Raw genomic sequence first — 13,694 nt, 5'->3', positions numbered from 1 at the left:
ACTCGTGGCCGGCTGGTTGGTAACGGTGGTTTTATTTGGTTAGAAATGGGGTGACCCTGTGGTAGAGGGGATCCCGGCACGGAGGGGTCCCCGGGGGGGTCCCCAGCCCTTTCCCTTCCCTGCCCCAGAGGCAGAAACTGGGAGAACTGGGGCAGCTGGAAGGGGTTGGGGCCGAGGGGGGGGAGTGCAGGCTGGTGCCATCTGCCAGTGACCCCCCCGGGGCTGGGGCTGTCCCTATGCCATGTCCCCAACCTGTGGGGCACGGGGCACCCCCAGCCCTGCCCCACGCCGGGGGGGTCTCGCCACGCTGGGGGAGCAGCGCTGTTAGCGCAGCGAGGGTTAAACAACTGGCCTGTGGTCCCAAGGGGGGGGCAGAGGTGGGTGCCCGGTGGGTGGGTGGGCGGCCGCCCTCCTGGCGTGGGGCTGGCTCAGGCCAGGAGCCACAGGCGATGGGCACGGCCAAGGGCAAAGCCAGGAGGGGGGTGCAGGACCCACGGGGCACGGTGGGGACCCCACGGTGGGGGACCCTACTCGGCGTGGGGGGAAACCCGCGGGCGGGCGAGGGAGAGGATGAGCCGGGGCAGGAGCGACGCCACCAGCCAGGGCCCGGCGGCGTACTTGAGGACGCTGGTGCCGTACCACAGGGCCGCGTCCGCGGGCTGGAGCAGCCGGTGCAGCCCCTGCACGGCCCCCAAGGCCAGCACGGCACCGGCCACGCGCTGCCGGGGGTCCAGCCGCTGCCCCCGGGGCAGGGGGAAGCCGGCGGCCAGCCCCAGCCCCAGGGCGCTGCCGGTGTCGCGGCAGATGGAGGCGAAGGGCCGGGTGTCGAGGCGGAGCCAGGCGCGGTCGGAGCACCATTTGGTGGCCAGACGGATGGACCTGTGGCCGAGGGAGGGGAGGGCTGAGCGCGCTGCGGGCCCCCCAGGACGGGGAGCGTCAGGGTCCTGGCGCAGGGTGGAGGCACCGGGCGCTGCTCCGTGTCCCCACCAGGCAGGTCCCAAGTCGGGGGGCAGATCTCTGGGGCCAATTCCCCCCCCCCGGCCGGGTGCTCACCAGTCGATGTCGATGCCGGTGGCGATCACCAGGCTGTGCAGGGCGAGGGAGCCGAGCAGCAGGGCCAGCGCAGTGGCCACGAAGAAACCCGGGGCGTGGTCAGTCGGGGTGCGAGCCTGCAGCCCCCAGCCCAGGACCACCCCTGGAGAGAGAGGACAGGCAGGTTGTGGGGTACCGGGCTGGAGGGGGGGGGGCTGCAGGGGAGGGGAAGGCACCCAAAACACCCCGGGCGGGGGGGACCGAGCGTTGCCCCCAGCCCAACTCACCCGCCAAGATGCCGCCGACCACCTGATGGGGGAAGTGGGCCAGGACGAAGACCCGCGAGAGCCCCACGGCCAGCAGGAACAGGGCGTAGGCGCCGCAGGGGCTCAGCCTCACCGCCAGCCTGGAAGGCAAGGAGGGTCAGCGCCGGGGGAGCAGCTGCTCAGTGCTCCTGAGCGCACTGCGCCAGCAGGACAGGTCTGGCCCCGCTTGGCAGGAGGAATGAGTAAAGCACAGGTGAAGGCGGCAAAAAAACCCCAGCTCGGTGGGGCGGGGGGGGGTCTGTGAGGGTCTGGGGGCTTCACAGCCGAGTCCTGTGGCAGCCAGAGCTGCCAGGGCAGAGCCGTGTTCCCCAGGAGCTGCCTCGCTGGGACAGGGAGGCATCCTTCCACCCTCCGTGGCCACTGCCCCCAGGGAAGAGTCCCGCAGTACACCTCCCTCTGCCAGAAGCTGCTCTGGACACTTCCAAACGCCGGTTTCCCCGTCCCAGGACTCACCTCCTGGAGCGTCCGGCCGCCAGCGCCGTCAGAGCGGTGACGAGTGGCCAGAGGGCCGCCCCCATGATCATGCAGTGGCCGGAGGGGCTCCCTGCGAGGGGAAGCACAGGACACCCGGCACAGTGGGTCAGGCAGGGGAGCGTGTCCTGGCAGGGCGAGCACCCGGGGTCACCCGGGAGAGCCGGGCAGCCCTGCCTGTGCCCTGCCTGTGCCCTGCCTGCGCCCTGCCTGCGCCCTGCCTTCCCTCCTGGCTGACAGCCACGGCCGGCGCGGGGGGCTCAGCTCGAGGATGAGGACAGAGCAAGGCGGTGCTGGTGGATGACGGTCACCTGCCCAAAAAGCCAGGCAGGGACGTGGGCTCTGCGGGTGGGGGAGGCTGGGCAGAAAGGGCGAGCGAGGTGCCCCGGTCCCTGCCACGGGCAGACTCTCCTGTGGGTTTCCTGGCCCCGGAGCCGCCTGTGCCGGGTGTGCCATGCTGGCAGCCGTGGCGGCCGGCCCGCTCCCTGCCGCTCGCTCGTTTGCTCTGCCGTGAGGCGCTGGCTGACGAATGGCTTTCCCGCTCGGTGCGTCCTGCCAGCCTGGTGGCAGCCTCCAGCCTCAGCCTTCCCGTCCAGATGGGGTCTCCCGGCTCTGGTGGCCCTTCCCTATGGATCCCGGGGCCTGCCGCAGGCGCAAGGACAAGCTTTTGCCCGTTACTCACCCGGTCCTGTTTCGCAGGAGACAGGGAACTGGCGCAGCGTGACTGGCTCCTTGCTGGCGAACCCCGACTCATGGACCCACCAGAACGGGCGCTCCCCAAATAAGAACCTGGTGGGGAGAGAAACCGCAGAGCAGTGAACGGCCAAACGCAGCCCAATGCCTTCGCTGCCCATCCCTGTGGGCTGAAGCGGCAGCAGGAGGGCAGGATCCCCAGCAGTTCTTATGGCCGTGGGGCTTTTTTCTGCCGTGAATGCCTGGCAGATGCGTCACCGTGGCTTGGGTGACCTGCAGAAACTCGCACGCTTTCAGCGTGGTGCGGGCAAGGGTCAGTACGCGTCTCTGCCCGCCGAGCGGAGCCCGCGGTTGTGTTTCTGCTGTCGCGATGGTGCCACCGCTCAGCCCTCGGGGTGTCACCAGGTGTGACAGGGACCCTGCGGCTCCCGGCTCTCCCCTCACCATTTGAGGACCACGTTGAGCCACTCTGACACCAGGCCGATCCACAGCACCGACACCCCCACCTTGCGGTCGAGAAAATAGGCGAGAGGGAAACAGACGGTGAAGACACATTTGGGATCAGCCAGGGAAGTCACCGAGATCCAGAACTTTTCCAGCCAGGGCGGCCCCGACTGCAGCACCTCTGCGAAGCGGATGCCGGCGGTGTGCAGGGCATCCATCGTGCTGGGCTGGGGGAGAGAGGGACCGTTAGAGCTCAGGCCTGGGCGCAGAGTCCCGGGAAGTCCTGGGAAGGGGCTGGGGGTGGTTCCCCTGTGTCACACTGCGGCTCGCTCCCACGCTTGGCGTGACCCAGAGGGACGCCTCGGCACGCGACGCCAGCGCCGGCACGGCTTGGGGAGCCCTTCGCCACCTGAAGTTTGCCCGCGAAGGACTCCCAACCTTCTCCGCCCGGCCGCGGCTCGGGAGGTGCCGGCGGCGCAGACAGCCGCAGCGGGGACGGGCAGCACCGCCGCGTGCGTGGGGCCGGCAGGCCGACGGGCGCCCTGGGCTGACGCAGCACGGGCACATCCCGGGGCCCCGGCGCGGGGTCCAGCGGGGCAGCCGGGCTGCCCTGAGGAGCCCTGGCCTCCACGGAGCAGGCCCGCAGCAGGCCCGGGGCCTCCCTAAGCCAGGCCCGGGGCCTCCCTGGCTCCCCCGGGGGCTGCTGAGGGGGCCCGGGGGTCCCTGGTGTTGCTCCCCCGGCTACGGTGGGACCGGAGCGGGGGGCGGTGTGTCTGTCACCAGGGCCCCCCCCCCGCCCCGGGCTCCTTCCCAGCCGCTCCCCCCAGCTCTCACCCGGCCTCTTCCGCCTACATTCCCCATCAGCCCCCGCGGCACCGGCCGACTACGGAGCGACGCGAAGGCCAATCCGGCGGGGGGGGCGGAGCTAAACCCCCTCCCCACACCCCACACAAACCCCGCCCACCCCCAGGCGGCTTCTCCCCTCCCAGGCCAAGGTCACCCCGCCCCTCGTCGCGCGCGCTGACGTCGCGCGGCGGCTCCGCCCCCGCCGCGCCTGGCCGAGGCTGAGCCGCGGCGGCCGCTGCGGGCTGAGAGAAGATGGCGGCGCCGGGCGAGTACTTCAGCGTGGGCAGCCAGGTGTCCTGCCGGACCTGCCAGGAGCAGCGTCTGCAGGGCGAGGTCGTCGCCTTCGACTACCCCAGCAAGATGCTGGCGCTCAGTATCCCTCCGGCAATGTTTTACCGGGCCCGCCGAGGCCCGGGGTATGGCCCGGTTGGGCCTTTGCCGCCCGCCCGCCGGGGAGCGGGAGGGGATCTCTGAGGGGAAAGGAGGGGGGGGAGGTTGTGGGGAGGGGTGAGGAGGGGAATTGGGGGGGCGGGGGGGGTGATGGCGGCTGTCTGAGGGGGGTCTCGGTGCGGAACCCGGTGCAGGGGGGCGTGGGGGGGGGAGCGGGGAACGCGAGAGGGAGGATTGGGGGGTGCGGGGGGCTGTGTGGGGCTGCTGGGGGGAGCGGGGGGCTGTGTGGGGCTGCTGGGGGGTGCGGGGGGCTGTGTGGGGCTGCTGGGGGGAGTGGGGGCCGCACGGGGCGGCTGGGGGGCAGCGGGGAGCCCTGTCTGGGGGGAGTGGGGCGCCTTGTGGGGAGGTCTTGGGGGGCAGTGAGGAGGGTGGTGGGGTCAATGGGGGAGAGCTGGGGTGGCTTGTAGGGAGGTTTTGGGAGGGAAAGGGGAGCCCTGCGGTGGGCTTGGGGTGTAGGGAGGCTTTGGGGGCAGTGAGGAGCCCTGCGGTAGGGTCAATGGGGGGGAGTGGGGCGCCCTACAGAGAGGTTTTTGGGGGAGTGGGGCACCCTGTAGGGTGGACTTTGGGGGAGTGAGGTGCTCTTTAGTGGGGTTAATGGGGGGGGAGTGGGGAGCCCTATAGAGAGGTTCTGGGAGGAGTGAGGATCTCCATAGTGGGGGAGCTGGGGGCCCTGCAGTGGGATTATCAGGGGTGGGTGCCATATAGGAGGGTTCGGGGGGGGGTGAGTAGCTCCATAGAGGCCTGCGGGTGGGGGCGTCCCACAGGGCTGTGGGGTTTTTAGGGGAGGCCTTGAAGGCACAGTGGGGGGCAGGGGCACCATGTGGGGTTCAGGGAGGATGGGGCAGTCCTAGGAGGAGGCAGCTGTCTTGCGGGGGGGTAATCTTGAAGGTAGGAGGAGCTCGGGGGGGCCCTGGTAGGGGGATGGGTACTTCTTTTGGGGGTGCAGAGGGAGGCCTTGGAGGCACGGTGGGGTTTAGGGAGGGTGGGGGAGGCCTGGGGGGACGGGAGCCCATAGGAAGTATTAGTGTAATGGGGGTCAGGAGTACCCCTGTGGGGTTTGGGGGGGGAAGAGGGCCTGTGGGGATTTAAGGGGAGACCACAGAGGCAAGGCATGGTCCTCTGAGGGTAGGGGGCTGCTGGGGGCTTTAGGAGAGATTTGAGGAGCCCTATGGGGCAGGCCTGCGGCTGGGGAGCCCTCTTGGAGGGCAGGGGCAGGCCTGCAGGGTGAGGAGGGCCAGTGGCGTCCCACGAGAAGTCCCCTGCGGCTGCAGGAGCGAAGGGATGGGGGTCTGGCGCTGCCCCAGGCCTTTTGTGCAGGATAGGCAGGAAAGTAATGCTCGGGGGTTTAAAATATAAATATATATGGATGTGTGCACAAGGATGTGCTTTTGGTTTTAACTTGTAGGTAAGGTGAAAGCAAAGGGCTGTTGGAGAACAGCAGAGGGACCGCAAAGTTCAGGAGGGTGGATGCTCAGCCTGGGGGCTGGAAGAGGAAACGCTCGGGGCCCCGGGGTGGGTTCTGGAGGGAACGAGGGAGTGATGGAGGAGCTGTGAGAGAGATTTGTGTCTGGAGGATGCAGCTGTGAGAAATACGATAGGAAAAGCCGTGCTGGGTGTGATGGAGGGGTCTGGAGACCTGTCGGGCTGAGCTCCTGTTCGTGCTGGTGCAGTTTGGGTCAGGGGAGCTCCCCAGGCCCGAGTGGAGGCTGCAGGAAAGTCTTAAACGATGCCCAACAGGTTGGTTTAGTGCGTCGTGCTGCCCGTCTGCTCAGGAGAGGGCTGAAAGCTCCCGTTCTGGCTTTGCCCTAAGTCTGGCTCTTCCTCCCAAAGCTGGGACGCTCCACCTCATCCCCCTGAAGGAAGAGACTGGACTTCCCTGGGCATCCCCTGTTTCTCTCCTTTATTGGAAGGTGTTTGCTAGGGAGGGCTTCACCTGCACAACTGGGCTCAGGGGGACGGGAGGAGAGGAACAGGGACCTCCGAGCATCTCTTCCGAGGAGGAGACAGCGTCTGTGTGGAAGAGGCTCTGGGTGCCGTGCTCTCCGCTTGGAGGGCTAACTACGCAGCCTCCTGGGGAACAGATTGCGCAGGAATTAATGTCAGCTCTAGAAAGGGTTTTTTTTTCTGGGGGTGGTGCACTGTTGTCTCATTTACGCTTACCAGTCGTGCTGCGATACCGACCACAACAAACCTCGCTGCGTTTGAGGTGTGCGAGGGCGAGGAGGCCTTTCCCGTGGAGCCGAGAGTAGCTCCTCTTCCATCCGGGCTAGGAACTGCTCCTGGGGAGGCTCTGGCGTAGCTGTCGCCTGCGAGAGGAAATAGTTATGGTATGAAAGGTGCAAATTTGAGGTGTGATGGTTGTTCTGGTTCACTTCCCCGTGCAGACCAGCGTTTGTTGGTTGGCGCTTGTGGTGAGCGGGGACACTGGCCGCACCGCAGCTGGGGCCCTGGCAGCAGCTCCTCTGCACCTCTCCTGCTAGTCAGGACTAAATTGCTTTTTTTGGAGGAGATCACGCAGCATCCCAGGCTGTGTGCGTGCTGGGTACAGCAGTTATTGGCTGGAGAACTCGTGCTGTAGTCAGGAAAACTGAAGGAGCATTAAACGGGTGCAAGAAGAGATGGGTGGCGTTGCTGGGGTCTCACAGATGACCCCATGCTCACCTGAGCAGGGGCTGGGGTGGTGGAGGAACTTGCTGAAAACCACATATTCTCCCAGTTTGCTCCTGGACAGCTCAGGAGCTTGTAAATGTCTCTGCCTGGATTTGTTTTCCTTAATATGTTTTCCCCTTCAGAATGCCCCTCTTCCAGTGGAAAGCCTAATCACGCAGATATCCTGCTTGTAAACTTACAGTATGTTTCAGAAGTGGAAATAATTAACGACCGCACGGAAACGCCTCCTCCTTTAGCTTCACTCAATGTTAGCAAGGTAAGAACCTGCCCTCATGGGCTCAGAGCCGTTTGCTCCTGGGAGGGAGGGATTCATGTGGGGAGGTCCCGGTCAGGGACGAGGTAGCTTTTAAACTTTAAATCACCTGCTTCAATCACAACTTACTGCAGCTCGTTAAGGGTTTAGGTGATGAGATTCTGGGTGCGTGGAGTCTCCTGTGACCTGTTGCTGGGGGTTTCTGTAGTGAGGATGCAGCTGGCTGACCCTCTCTGCTTCGGGATTGCTCAGTGAGGGAGCTGAGGTCCTGGGCAAGGGCGAGGGAACTCCCGGCTTCGTTTTCAGACAGCCCTCGTGACTCTGGGCAAGGGGCTGAGCGCTGTGCTTCCCTTGGGAGCTGATCCCGTTGCTGCCCTCAGCTCCCCTGCGCACCCTTGGGTCTGTATGTACGCTGTATTTGATCCAGTGTTGGCTGGAGCTTCCGGCGTGGTCCTGCTGTGTGGATACCAGCGCCTGGGCGACACTGCGTTGTCCTGTTAAAGCCTTGGGAGCTCGGTGAACGGCTCTGCCCTGCGCCGAGCCCGATGCCTGCTTTGGAGGCTGCTCCGCCGCATGCCGGCGAGTGGCAGCCTGAAACGCTGACCAAGAATTTCAGCGTCGGGACCTCTGGAGTGTTTTTAGTAACGTTGAGGCTGCAAAGCGCCTTTTCAGTTGGGGAGAAGTCCAGCGGTCTTGATCCTCCTGGCTTCGCAGCAGCCCCAGCACCTTTGGTAGAGGGACGCAGTGCTTCGCTGGCCGGAGAGAAAGGAGGAGGGAGCCTTTCATAAACGTACGAAAGGTTCTTCCGCTGACAGCAAATGCCTCTAATGCTCAAATCAAAACCTTCCGGAGAAGATGGGCACGGCTGAAGCTGGTACTCTGCTTACCCAAGCCTGTGCTGCTCCTCCTGGGTGTTCTCTCTTCCAAGATCCCGGGTTAAGAACATACTAGAGCATTTTTTTGTGCTCCTGTGGCTGATGCTAGACAAGATTTGTGCTTTGGTGGGCTCCCTCTCTGCCTGCAGCCCCCTCTCCATGTGAATGTTGGTCATGAGCTCGAGCCCTCGACGCTGGTGTCAAGCAGCTGGAGTCTGGGTGTGGGGTCTGGCTGTGGGGCTTCTCAGTTGTCACCCCCTCGTCCCACGGGGAAAGCTTCTCTCCTGGCAGGCAGGCTCTGCCTGCAGGTCGGTGTCGCGTGGGTGGCACCGGCTGGGCGTCCGGAGCCCCTGCGGGTTCCTTTTTGGTGGATTAGCACGTTGGTGGAGGTCTCAAATGACAACTGCTGTAAAAACACGATTGTTTGGTGTAATTGCATCAAGTGGCATTGCTGGGAGCACAGCCGGGAGGTGGATGGGGCTGGTGAGGGGAAAACACCCAAGGTGACTTCAAATACTCGCTTTTTGGCATCAAAATTACTGTGCGTTTTGGTGCGAGGGGGAAAGAAATTAATCAAGTCGTGTCTTCGGCGGATGGAAGTCAGTGTGCAGCCCCCGTCTCCAGCAACAGGAGGGGTTTTCTCCGCATCTCCTCTCCCATGAATGCGCAGGCAAGCTGGAGTCTGTTGGTGCTGCAGGACTGGAATATAGACGAACTGGTACTGGTCGTACTGGGAGAAGGAGCTGTTGGCAAGCAGCAGTGCTTGTGGTGCTCCAGGGCAAGCCCTTGCTGCGCTGAAAGGCCCCGGAGAGCAAGCGGAGCCCCCGGGAGACGCTCAGCCCTTCGCTCTGCTGCCTGGTCCTCAGCGGAGAGAAAATACTGGGACCAGAAGACTTGCTGGGCTGGGAAGGCAGCAGGATCCGGCCATGGGGGACCCAGCCTGGCGGGGGGCAGGGGCGCAGGCTGGCTGTGGTGGAGAGCAGGTAATCGGCTGCAGGTAGCTGTGGTGAGATGGCTGCGGGGGAGAGATGTCCTGACCGCACTGCAGGCTCCCTGGGAGAGGCTTCAGGAGGGACGTGGGGTGAAAACCGGCGGAGGGGGGGAGAAATGCTTTTGAACCAGGGTGCGGGAAGGGGTGGTATGGGGCTCAGCGCTGGCAGCTGCGGAGCGGATGGAGGAACAGGCAAAGGGCCGGCGAGGAGAGAACGCCGGTGCGATGGAGGGCTGCCAGCGGCTCAGTCCAGCTACGGCTGAGCTCAAAGCGTCCTGCCGCTGGCGACGGGCACGCAGGGGAGGTGTCCCTGGGGGGGCTGGGGCCTGCACCAGTGTCCCTGGGGATGCCAGCCTGCCTGTGGGGCTGGCGCCGGCCGGAGACCTCGGCACGGCACCCGGCTGCGTGGCAGAAAGGCCCGTAACCGTGCTGGGGAGCGGCCAGCTGCCTGGTTTTGGAGGGGACCCCTTGACTTGCTGCCTGGGGTACGCCGTGCTTGGCTCTTCTCACCAGGCTGCCAGCACCCGAGCGGGACGGGAGGGCCATCCTGGTGGCAGGGGGCCGTGGCGCGGCACTCGGCAGCCCTCACCGGCTCTTCTTGCCACGCACCGCGTTTTCCGTCATTCACAGGGACGTGAATAGGGAAGTGAGTCATTCATTCACGCCGCCATCGCGCAAGGTGTGTACCCGAGTCTCCTCAGAGCCCCGGCGCCTTCGGGTGCTCGCTGCAGGGGGGCGTGAAGCTGTGCGGTTGCGGGGGCCCGGTTGCAAGTGAGTCAGGTCTAGGTGAGGACGAGGTCAGGCTTTGCTGGGCGCTGTTAATCCTGCGGTCTAGGAGTGCCCGTGGAAGTAACATTGGGATGCTGCCCGCGGTGGCAGCGCACGAGGGGCTGCTCTTACCCGCACCTCTCCAGGGTTTCCCATCTCTCGCGGTGGCCTCTTGTCACCCACCTCCTCGCAGGGCTGTCCCCAAAGCTGGACCCGTCCGTCCCGGCGTGCCCGTTTCTCCTGGGGCTTGCGCATAAGCGGGCAGGGAAGGAGGAGCTGATGCAGCCACCGCTCTGAGTTTGGAGGAGCATCCTGAGGCCTGGGAACGCGAGCGGGTTTTAAAAATGGACAAAACTGATCTAAACTTCAGGTGTGCAGAGCGAAGGGCTGCGCTGTGAGCCTGGCCACGAGAAACGGGCTGCTCAGTGGGAAGGAGATCTGCCGAGGGCACAGGGTGGGCACGACGGAGGAGGTTCATGTGCTCCGTGGCGGAGGATGCTTTGGCAGAGGCGATGGAGCTGGCTGAGAACTGGGTTCGCCAGCCTCAGGGAGCAGCTCTGCTCAGGTGAAGTGTCGGTGCAGCCCCGGAGAAGGCTGGTGATCGCGTGGGTGACCTGGATGCAGGAAAGTTGTAAGTCCCAGCACAGCATTTCCCCAGTAAACCAATTTGGAAGCTGGATTGGTGGGCTTGGAGGGAGCGAACCCTACATAGAGCTGGGCAGGTGGCTTCAGATCCAGCGTGTGCCAGGGCCGAGAAGGGATTCCTGCTTCTCCCATCCCCCTGTTAAGGCTTCCCTGGCTCCCCCGGAGGCTGGGGAGCACGTGGCGAGCAAGCCCAACGGGACAGTGGGGAGCCCAGCTCACCTGGGCACGGGGAGCAAACCAGTGGGGGGGGGAACGGGACCTGTCCCTTATTAGCGTTATTTGCCACAAAAAGTGCCCCTGCTCAGTGGGAGCTTGGGCTTTCTGCACCCAGAGAGGGTGTTCGAAAGGGTGAAGCCGTCCTCACGCAGCACGGAGAAAGCTGGTCTGGCTTGGGGAGTGTTTGCAGGCGTGAGGCCGTTCCGAGGAGGAGGAGGAAGAGGAGGGCCGGCGTGGGCGGCAATGCTAATGTGGCTCTTCCACTGCGGCAGCTCCAGCCGGGGAAGGGCGGCTGGTCCAGCGCCGCCTGCCCGTCTCCTGCCTCCAGGCAGCTGCAGCTCCTTCCCCTCCCACGGCCTGGGGTTTCACACGAGGGATGCTGGGGTTCGGGCTCCCCTCTCGACTCCGGGACCCCACCAGTGTAATCGCACTTCCCCGTACGTGGATGGCGTGCGCTGCCGGGCGACTCCCAGATAACCGATTCTGCTTTTTTTGTTTTTATTGGAACAGAATAACGGCTCTGGGATGAAGTTGTTCATACTCCTGTGTGGTCCGTGCGGAGGCATTTACACCCCGCAGGCCCTAACATAATGGTTATTCTGGGCTCGTTTTGCCTGTCTCCATCCCCTGAGTAAAGAGTGAGTGGTGGAAGGTGGTTTGGAGCTAAAATACGGTGATTAATTCAGGAAGGTGATGCTTGTGCGTCTGGCCTCTGGCAGCTGATTTCTTCCCTATGCCTGAACAGTGGGATGCGAAAAGGTGGTGCCCGCATCCCTAAAATATTGGGGGGGTGCAGGTGTTGGCGACAGTGTCTCAAAAAGGAATTAAACTGTGGCTGGAAATCCATGCGGCTCTCCGAGATGTGCGGAGAAAGGTGTGGTGGGAGGGTGGAAATTGCACGTTCGTCATTACCCTGATTTAATTGGGGATCCGGACAGCGAGCAGCAGAGCCGTATCCGTGTCCCCTCGGAGCTCTCGTGGCCGCTCGGGTGATGCTCAGCCGAGCTCCCTCTCTCTTTGTCTCCCCTCCAGCTTGCCAACAAAGCGCGGACGGAGAAGGAAGAGAAGATGAGCCAGGCGTATGCAATTAGTGCTGGTGTCTCTCTGGAGGGGCAGCAGCTCTTCCAGACTATACATAAGACGTAAGTCCCCTCATCGGTGCCAGCGGTGACGCCTGCGCTCTGCCCGGCCCCCAGCGCCGCTGGCTGGGAGCTGTTTGTGTCCCTGCGTAGCCCGGTAGAAGGAACCCTGGGGGGGGTTACATTGCCTGGTCCCTCAGCTTTGCCGTTCAGCGCTCCCGATGTGTCCTGGGACGTGCCGGCCGGAGCCACGCCGTCCTCAGGGGCGGGTGTAGGAGGGAGGATGGCTCCCTGCCCGCTCCCTGCCCGCTCCCTGCCACACACCAGCCCTGTGCCCATCCCCGTGGGCTCACACCCCTCTTTGGTTGGGTACCCAGGAGGAACCGGCTGGTTTCTGCACCCACATCACCCCCCTGGCAAGAGGCAGATCCGAGGAGCGGTGGGACCGGGCAGGGTTGGGGGGCTTTCAGGGGGGCTGGGGGACGCAGAGCACAGCCCGGGGCAGGTGCAGAACTGATCCTCTCCTCTTTCCCTGCAGCATTAAAGACTGTAAATGGCAGGAGAAGAACATAGTCGTGATGGAAGAAGTCGTCATCGCCCCTCCCTACCAAGTGGAAAACTGTAAAGGCAAAGAGGGGAGCGCGCTGAGTCACGTACGCAAAATAGTGAGTACGGGCGGGGGGGTGTCAGGTCCCTGGGGACACTCGTGGTCTGTCCTTGGGTGGGATCCCCCGCTCCGGGGGTCCTCTGCCCGCCCCGCCTTCGTTAAACCCACCCCTCTCTTTGTCCGTCCCACCCTCCCCGCTGGCAGGTGGAGAAACATTTTCGAGACGTGGAAAGCCAGAAGGTAATGCAGCGTTCACAAGCACAGCAGACACAGAAGGAGACCTCCCTCTCGTCCTGAGGCACCTCCGGCGCGGGGACTCCCCCTCCGCCCGCCACCCACTCACCGGAGGCGGGAGGGCGGCGGCGGCGGGGACTTCAACTTTTATTTCCTTTTTTTTTTTTTTGAGCTCGTTAATGGGGAGCTCAACCAATTCCAAACCTTAGACTTTAAAACAAACGAGAAAAGAGAATAATTTAAAAGCTCATGCATTACTTGACTAACAGACTTTCTTTTGTCCGCCATGTTTTCTTTCCTACCAGCCAGTCAGACTTGGTTAGTTTTATTTTTCGACCTTTCTTTTCCTTTTTCCTCCCCACTTCCCTGCTGCCAACCCTCTCCCCCCCCTTTACTTTTCTAAAGGGGGTCTGTCGCCCCGTGTCCCCCCTCCCTGTCCCGTAGGAGGGTCTCCCCCTGCCCATCCCTCTCCCCACAAACCCCCTCCAAAAAATAAAAGTAACGAGCTGACTGCGGTGGCCGAACCGGGACCCTTGTGACCAGCGCGGTCTCGTTTTAATTTTGTTTGCACAGGGCAAGGCTTGAATTAGTCTTATTTTTCTTATCTTTAAATATATATATGAATATATATTAAAATGTTCTTTAAATATTTTCTGCTTCTAGCAGTTCTCTCGATCAGGATCGTGGCAAAAAAACCTCCCCCGTCACCCCTACGCCCACCCTCCCACCCCGCCGGCCCCGGGGAGCCCGAGGGGGGACGGGGGGAGCTGTGGCCCCCCTGCCCCGCCACCCCCACCCGGGACCACGCTGGGGCCTGGGTTGGGGTTTTTCTCCCTTTTTCCTTTTTTTTTTTTTTTTCTTTTTTTCTTTTGGTTTTTTCCCCCTTTTTTACTTTATTTTAAAATAATTTTTTCTTTTTGTTCTTTTTTTTTTTTTTGCCATGATCCTCCCCCTCCCCTTTTTGTTTTGTTTTTTTTTTTTTAAATAAATGGATCAAAATCAAACAATTCAAGCCCTGCCTTTAGAAGAGTTAAAAATTAAAAAAAAAAAATAAAAAAAAAAAGGAAAATTTTTTAGTCTTGTTTAGCAAAAAC

At 62.9% G+C, this 13,694-nt stretch overlaps 2 protein-coding genes across 3 annotated transcripts; one reads left to right on the top strand and one right to left on the bottom strand.

Moving 5' to 3' along the window:
• Positions 1-13: 13 nt before the first annotated feature.
• Positions 14-3,894, bottom strand: G6PC3 (glucose-6-phosphatase catalytic subunit 3). 2 transcript variants are annotated; one of them, XM_075775424.1, is made up of 7 exons: positions 3,801-3,894; positions 2,967-3,193; positions 2,512-2,618; positions 1,812-1,902; positions 1,320-1,438; positions 1,054-1,195; positions 14-879 (listed from the first exon to the last, which is right to left on the bottom strand). In XM_075775424.1, the coding sequence occupies exons 1-7, from the start codon at positions 3,825-3,827 to the stop codon at positions 528-530; spliced, it is 1,065 nt and encodes a 354-aa protein (XP_075631539.1). In that variant the 5' UTR covers positions 3,828-3,894; the 3' UTR covers positions 14-527. The 2 variants fall into 2 exon arrangements, with proteins under 2 accessions (XP_075631539.1, XP_075631538.1); XM_075775423.1 differs by lacking the exon at positions 3,801-3,894 and adding an exon at positions 3,405-3,788.
• Positions 3,895-3,987: 93 nt separating this feature from the next.
• LSM12 (LSM12 homolog) lies at positions 3,988-13,575 on the top strand. Its single transcript, XM_075775439.1, has 5 exons — positions 3,988-4,185; positions 7,055-7,188; positions 11,713-11,822; positions 12,298-12,424; positions 12,571-13,575. Exons 1-5 carry the CDS (start codon positions 4,065-4,067, stop codon positions 12,661-12,663), a joined length of 585 nt encoding a protein of 194 aa, XP_075631554.1. The 5' UTR covers positions 3,988-4,064; the 3' UTR covers positions 12,664-13,575.
• Positions 13,576-13,694: the final 119 nt, after the last annotated feature.

The sequence above is a fragment of the Balearica regulorum genome, chromosome 24 (genome assembly GCF_011004875.1).
Source record: "Balearica regulorum gibbericeps isolate bBalReg1 chromosome 24, bBalReg1.pri, whole genome shotgun sequence".
NCBI classification, from domain to species: Eukaryota; Metazoa; Chordata; class Aves; order Gruiformes; family Gruidae; genus Balearica; species Balearica regulorum.
Note: the sequence above shows the minus strand (reverse complement) of the source record. Positions and strands in the feature narration are given on the sequence as shown.

What these genes read in the sequence shown, in the direction of transcription:
- LSM12 (XM_075775439.1), top strand. Translation starts at nt 4,065, where the DNA reads ATGGCGGCGCCGGGCGAGTACTTCAGCGTGGGCAGCCAGGTGTCCTGC. An exon ending in CTTCACTCAATGTTAGCAAG is followed by an intron (nt 7,189 to 11,712) that starts GTAAGAACCTGC and finishes TCTCCCCTCCAG; the next exon opens with CTTGCCAACAAAGCGCGGAC. An exon ending in TGAGTCACGTACGCAAAATA is followed by an intron (nt 12,425 to 12,570) that starts GTGAGTACGGGC and finishes CCCCGCTGGCAG; the next exon opens with GTGGAGAAACATTTTCGAGA.
- G6PC3 (XM_075775423.1), bottom strand. Translation starts at nt 3,533, where the DNA reads ATGTGCCCGTGCTGCGTCAGCCCAGGGCGCCCGTCGGCCTGCCGGCCC. An exon ending in CTCCTGCGAAACAGGACCGG is followed by an intron (nt 1,903 to 2,511) that starts GTGAGTAACGGG and finishes TTCCCCTCGCAG; the next exon opens with GGAGCCCCTCCGGCCACTGC. An exon ending in GCGGCCGGACGCTCCAGGAG is followed by an intron (nt 1,439 to 1,811) that starts GTGAGTCCTGGG and finishes CTTGCCTTCCAG; the next exon opens with GCTGGCGGTGAGGCTGAGCC.